Source organism: Haplochromis burtoni, unplaced genomic scaffold (assembly GCF_018398535.1).
Source record: "Haplochromis burtoni strain Fernald_Lab_line unplaced genomic scaffold, NCSU_Asbu1 Contig_211, whole genome shotgun sequence".
Classification (NCBI taxonomy): domain Eukaryota; kingdom Metazoa; phylum Chordata; class Actinopteri; order Cichliformes; family Cichlidae; genus Haplochromis; species Haplochromis burtoni.
In genome coordinates this window covers 651,276-657,925 of record NW_024582572.1, presented here as the reverse complement: position 1 = coordinate 657,925, position 6,650 = coordinate 651,276, and the positions used below count along the sequence as shown (strand labels likewise).

The 6,650-nt window shown below is 40.5% G+C and overlaps 1 protein-coding gene across 1 annotated transcript; it reads right to left on the bottom strand.

Moving 5' to 3' along the window:
- Positions 1-1,035: 1,035 nt before the first annotated feature.
- On the bottom strand, positions 1,036-5,245 carry LOC102311628 (macrophage mannose receptor 1). The gene is made up of 5 exons (XM_014338170.2): positions 5,060-5,245; positions 4,451-4,658; positions 3,953-4,294; positions 3,622-3,716; positions 1,036-2,598 (listed from the first exon to the last, which is right to left on the bottom strand). Exons 1-5 carry the CDS (start codon positions 5,126-5,128, stop codon positions 2,476-2,478), a joined length of 837 nt encoding a protein of 278 aa, XP_014193656.1. The 5' UTR covers positions 5,129-5,245; the 3' UTR covers positions 1,036-2,475.
- Between the last annotated feature and the right edge of the window lie 1,405 nt (positions 5,246-6,650).

The following is a 6,650-nucleotide window of genomic DNA, read 5'->3' as shown; positions in this document are numbered from 1 at the left end:
GGAGACGCTGTTGGCTGGATGATGTAACCGTGGAGCTTTACTGATGCTGTTGGGATGTGATGAAGTTTCCTGAATGAACATAAAGGAAATGTGTAAGGAGTGATCATAAGGCAGCGATGTCTGTATGTGGATACCTGCTGCCAGCTCCATCACAAAGCTGCACATTCAGTGTCATTTAAGAGAAACAGGAGAGAGCAGCGTCAGACTGCCAGCAGCTGAAAGATCAATGTTTGAATTTTGTTCTTGTTTTCACATATGGCAAATTTTATATTACTGTAAGTAATTCTCTCCTTCAGCTGCATAAATGAACTAAAGTGGCTGTTGATGTAATTAAGGCCCCAGATGGTTGACATCAATTTAATCTTTTTTTAACTGATACTAGTAAGAGGAGACGTTACAGTTATAGGTCATAATTCTGGGCTCTTGGGAAAATTAACCCCAAAAACCAAAAGGTTTGACCAAAACCACCTTTGCCATAGAGTAGGCTGAAAATTAATATCCAGCATATTCCAGTTGTTGGATGTTTGTAAGTCTCGATCCAGCATCATCCAACCATCCAGCGCCCAGGTGTGGTGAGCGGCTAAGGAAGGATTATCTCCAGCAGTGTGAGGCCAGGTAAAGACATCTGTGGCCTGTGATGAGATGAAAACTTCCCATGCCAAGGCTGTATGGAGGAAACACTCACACCTCTCTGCAACTTTCCCCAGACACCTCCACATTTCCACCTTTTCCTAGCCTGTCTGCTTTGGTGAGGGACAAACCTGACAGACACACTCTGCAGAAGGTCAAATAAACAAGGGTTGACACCCGCTGTGTGGAGCAGGGTGCGTGCTATATTATAGATTACACATCAGAGGAGAACTAGAACAGCGATACAGGAGGCCGAGCAGACAAAACACTGGACCCACCGAAAGGTGAAGCAATCCCATCCTCCTGCTTTAAAGGAAAGCACGTTCCATACACTTTTGTGACAACAATCAAAATTCATCAAAAATTTTTCTCCCATTCTTTGTTTTCCTTTTATTTATCAGCACAGGTTATGCTGCTGTCACACGTACAGTTACTCAATGTTACCAGGTCAGTCCAGCAAGCCAACTTTCAGAATCGATCCTCATCCCATCATGAAGCTGATGGATGCAAAGAAACTGAAAGTAATATTTATCACATTTCACGGGATCCACACAAGGATTTAATGAAAAAACGACTAAAGAGGCAAAAAAATAATGAAAACAGATGAGGATAGCAGGTAAACAAAATCAAATGAAAACAGCACAAAACTCCACAATAGTTGAAACAGTTAAGATCAGTAAAAGAATCAAAAGATAAAAGGGACAAATCCTCAGCCAAAGACACTAGTGACAGACTTAAACTGAACGTGAGCCTTTATTACAGCAAAGCAAAATACAGACAAAAGCAAAGGGTGACAATGACGAAACTAGCAAAACCTAAACTGGAAGAAACCTAAAAACAAGCACAAAGAAACTAAAGACCTGAGACATGGAACAAGGTGGGCCTGGGCCTTCTGATGTTTATGGTTTATGCTTAAGTTCATTAGGTTATCTAACTTCATTTGTTTATTAGTTTCCCCTTGTGTTTTCAACCCCTGTTAAGTCTCCCTCGTCCTTCATGTGTTTCATGTCTGCGTTTCATTATGTTTCCTATTTTATTTTGAAAGAGGTCCTGTGTTGTGTTCTGTTTTACTCTTCCCCTGTGGCGTCGTTATGTTCATGTTGTGTCTGCTGTGCCTTTCTGTCCCATGTTTCAGGTCCCTATGTTCTGTCTCCCCAGTCTGTTAAGTTTACCTCCTCCTGTGGCTCATTCCCCCTCGTTATCCCCGTTCTTCGCCCTGTGTTTCCAAGCATGATTTATTATTAGTTTTCCCAGTTTAGTTTTGTTCTTTGTTTCGCTTCCACACCAGCAATAAAGCTGTTTTTTGAGTTTGCGTTTGGGTCCTTCTCTTGCCTGCACACAGACGTATTGTGACACAAGAAAGGCTGGAACATGAGAAATGCAACAGGAGATGTGCAGACAGATAGCGAGGGGGGAGAAATCACAATGAGACTGGGGGGGAAGCAAAACTGGGAACATGAGACAGGCACAGAGACAGGAACCAAGAAACTAGAAACTATGAATAAGAATGAAATCAAAGACTATTAATCATTCAAAAACACTAAATGCTGGGACACAGACCCACAACCATGACATGTCTTTATTATCTAAGAAGTAAAGGAACTTATTTAAGTCATTGGGGATGTCAGAAATGCAGTGTGGGTGTCTAAAACACCTTGGAGTTTGCTTCTGAAGATGAACTTATGTTAGAAAAACGATCGGTCTCCCTTTACTTATGCACTACAGACGTGTTGCTTAATTAGCTGATGCAGTGACGCTGATTGGAAAACAACAAAAGCATGAAGAATGGACACGAAACAAATCTTTTAAGATAAATAATGCAACACTCAAAGCTTTTATCTTTGCTTAAGGGTTTTTTATCTTCTTTGTTTTCTTTGTGTTGCTGTGAAAAACGTTTCCATCTGACTGCTTCCTCCAGCTCAGGGTGATGTCCCCTCTAACCCCGTGGGCCTGGAGCTGCTGTTTAACCTGAGACACACAGAAAATGTAAGCCATAAAACTGTAATAGAGTCAATTCTTGACTGCAATTTTGTTCTTTTACAAGAAAACTATGTCCTATAACATTATCATATTTGCCAAAATAATTACTGTTTAGGCCACTACAATAATTACAGTTGTTGGGCCTTTTACAAAGCCTTAGGGAGGGAGGAGAGGAAGCACATACCAGACCGGTGTCTTCTTTTAAATGGGAACAAAATAATTTCTGTTAATATTTACAATCTGATGTGGCAAACATACTGGTCTTGTTACACACCAGGGGGTCAAGCCAAAGTAAAGACAGAAAAAACACAACATCTGAACCTCCAGAGTTCTGCAAACAGTCTTTGGACAGATGAGACCAAGAATAATGTGTCCCAGCGAATGAAAGACACCGCTTACAATCTGAAGAATATCACATCATGTGTGGCCGCCACCAGTTTATGATGATGTGGCTGCTGAGAGAAGTAGCAGGAGGAATCATGAAGTGGACTCTCAGCTCAGGTTCAGAACCTGCAGAACTGATGGGACAGAGGGACGATGGGCCAAAGCAAACTGCAAAAGCAACCCAAGAGTTTCTCAAGACCAAAGTGAAGGCAGAGAAACCCACAAACAAGCAGGAATGAAACACGGCTGCAGTGAAACGCTGAGCAACACAAAGGAGGAAAGACAGCATTCAATGATGTCCACGTATTCCAGACTTCAGGAAATCTGTGACTGCAAAAGATTTTCATCAACCTTTAAAAAATCCAAATCACAGTACGTTGGATCGTCCAGTTACCTTTGAGCCTTGGAAATCTGGCTATCTAAGTTGAAAATGACTAATAGTTAAACAGCTCAGTACTTTTGTTGAACCCCCTGAAATAAATCTGTACGTCTGTGCTTCAATCACACGTCGATTGATTTAAAATCTGTTTTTTGTTGAGAAGTTCTGACTTGTATGTAAACTGGAACTCTTGTTGCCAAAAGAAAAAACAAAAGAATATGAAAACGAAATTTTCCTTTAAAAATTACCAGTTTCAGCATGTCGTCCATCACAGCAGCACGATTCAGATCCAGATGAGCATTTTTCTCCAGCCTGATTCTCACCGCTTGCTTGTAAACAGGATCTTTTTAAAGAGAAAAGTAAGGTTCACGGTTAGCCAGTGAGGTTCACTGAAAGCTGCTTTCTGCGCATTTACAACAAACACCCACTGGATGTGCTGCCTGACTCCACAGAATTTGATGCATTATTCGTTTTAAAGTCCAACTTTTATATAAATTACTTCTGTTTTGTTTTTAAGCTAAATGCACTGCATGCAGCCGTGTGTAGATGTAGCTGAAGGCTGTCTGAATCATGGCTTACCACTGTAGCAGACAAATGGCTTCTTCCAGTCACAGTTCCAGTCCTCCCAGTTTCCAGAATGTTTAAAGTATGCTGCCACACAGTTCTCTCTCCAGTATTGGTTATTTGGTTCTTTTGTTTTCCAGTATCTAAATGTGGAGGTCCTTCCATCCGCCCACTTCCAGGAATCTCTGAAAAGGCCGATCCAGGCAGATCGATCTTCAGCAGGCACCAACTCCTTTACCCTCCGATTCTCTGACACGTTTCTCGCACTGGCCAGGTCTGTGTGATGAGCCCTGCAGTAGCTCTGAGCCTGAGCCCATGTCATCGTTTTGTCGATGAACACAAATGTCTCGTTTTGCCCTGAAAATGGACCAAAGTGAAGTGTGCAGTGCACAAACATGAGGGATACATCTTCACGTTAGCTACCACTGAGACAAATAGACCCAAAAAGTCTTTAAATCAAGAATGAAGTGCGCATGATTTGTTTGATGGTCGTGCACAGATTGAGATCCTCACCTCTGACATCAGAGCAGATTGCACTGAGGGTTTTGTCACAGGGTTTATCATTCCATTCTCCACTGACAAAAATCTCTGCACAAAGTTCGTGTCCCCCTTTATTGTCCGGTTGTCCAGGCTTCCAGTTTCTGAACTCAGTCTCATCACTTCTGTCCGACCTCGACCACCTCCAGCTGCTCACGTCATTGTACACCCCGATCCAGGCTCGCTGTAAGCAACGAATAACGAGTGACATCCCTGACTTTTCTGATTAGTGGTACATCATCTTTTTAAATATTGGAGAAATATTTATAAACAAGGTTTTTAAAGACAAAGTTTGTTAGTTTGAAAGTTTATAGATACACCCTGTCATTCATGGGTATTTCATTACATATTATAAAAAACGATACTACTGCAAAGGCTGGGGAATAACAATACCAAGGCATTTCAGTTAAGGTCAAGTGACTGTGGGCTCCAGTTTTAGCAGAGATGATTAAACGTACAATAAGAAAAAAAAAAAACAGGAACAGGGGAATATTGCAGAGAAAAATTAAATACGTGAGTGTGTACAAGTATTTGAACTGCCAGTGTGACAAATATGTTGCAGTTAAACAGAGAGAGTGAACTTACATAGCTGTCGGCAGATTCATCAAATTTGTTCAAGTCCACCATGTCATTCAGGGTCTTCACATCCTCCATGTTTTCTATGGTGGCCAGGTCTGTGTAATACAGTCTGCAGTGCTGCTGTGCTTCAGTCCAGTTCTTCTGCTCATAAACAAAATGGTACTGACGTTCAGGATTTAAGGACACGGCCCACAGCCCTGCAGTGACAGACATGCATGATCACTTTTAAAAAAGTAACTTGACATTTCAGTGTAGTCTGAACTTATTCCAGCAGTAAAATCATATCCAGTATTACTGCCACTGACATACTGTAGCTTTCTATTCAAGCTATCATTCTGTTTTCATTACAGCAAATATAAAAACACCTTAAAACACTTGCCTGGTGCAGCGGCGATGAACAGAACAAGTTTCTCCATCCTTGTTTGTTCTGCTTGTACCTGTCACTGCACACACTCAGATAATGAAGTAACTCAGGAGGTTATACATGAACACGTTAATGTTTACATCATGCAAAGTTATTAAAAGGAGAATATTTGTTTGTGAGGTTATTTCGTGTCATATAACTGATACTGGAGACGCTGTTGGCTGGATGATGTATACCACAAAAATGTATAATTAAATGTGAAATTCAAAGATATTCTCATCAATTATTGAGTCTAAGTCTAGAACTTGAACTCCTTTGTTCTAATCCTCAGACGTCAGAGCAGACTGTGTTAAGGTAACATGGTCGCAATTTCCATTGGCCCAGGATCCATTCCCACCTCGGTGAGCGCAGGGATCTTTGCCTTCCCTACTGTCTGGTTGTCTCAGTTTCTGAACTCAGCCTCACTGCTGTCATGTCTGTTTGACATTGATCACCTTCAGCTGTTCACTTCATCGTACAGCCCAAACCAGGCTCGCCTCAGGTGTGCTTCAGTTAGTTAAATAGTAGCTTTGTGATAAGCTCTGAAACTAAAATGGCTTTATTATTACTGAACATCTCATATAGTTTTTCTGATTGGGGGAAAAATTTGTCACTCTAAAATACAGTGGAGCAGTAATAAATGGAAGCATTCAGTTAACGTGCAATGACAGAGATTACATGGCTGTAGGTCTTTTGCACAAGTCTGTCATGCTGTTCAGGGTATTCACATACTCTGTGTTTTCTGTGTATTTCTCTCTGCATGTATGTATGTTTGGCTCTTTGACAACAAAACAAAGACTTTCCACACTACTGCAAATGTACAGTATTTTGTAACGTGTGTCCATCCATATTTGCAAAGTTATCTTTTTAATACTGGCTCACTCATTATGTAAATAAATAGAGATAAGTATAATTTTAATTAATAAAATAAGAGATGAAAATAAGAGACAGCTGGAAAATACATTTAGCTCTACGAAATCAACCTTCTCTGAAACAAATACAACGGAGCGTAATTTTAAAATGAAGCTTTTTTGTATTAATTCATATCTGTATATATTTTACAGTCCCGTTATATAATTTGTCATTTCAATGGCTTTACTGTCATCATTGTCATATGATCAGTTTATTAATAAAGGTTTATTTAAAAAACAAAACAAAACGTCCAATGAGATTCCACGTCGAAAGTCCTCGTCA

What these genes read in the sequence shown, in the direction of transcription:
- LOC102311628 (XM_014338170.2), bottom strand. Translation starts at nt 5,128, where the DNA reads ATGGAGGATGTGAAGACCCTGAATGACATGGTGGACTTGAACAAATTT. An exon ending in ATGAATCTGCCGACAGCTAT is followed by an intron (nt 4,659 to 5,059) that starts GTAAGTTCACTC and finishes CGTTGCTTACAG; the next exon opens with CGAGCCTGGATCGGGGTGTA. An exon ending in TGGACGACATGCTGAAACTG is followed by an intron (nt 2,599 to 3,621) that starts GTAATTTTTAAA and finishes TGTGTGTCTCAG; the next exon opens with GTTAAACAGCAGCTCCAGGC.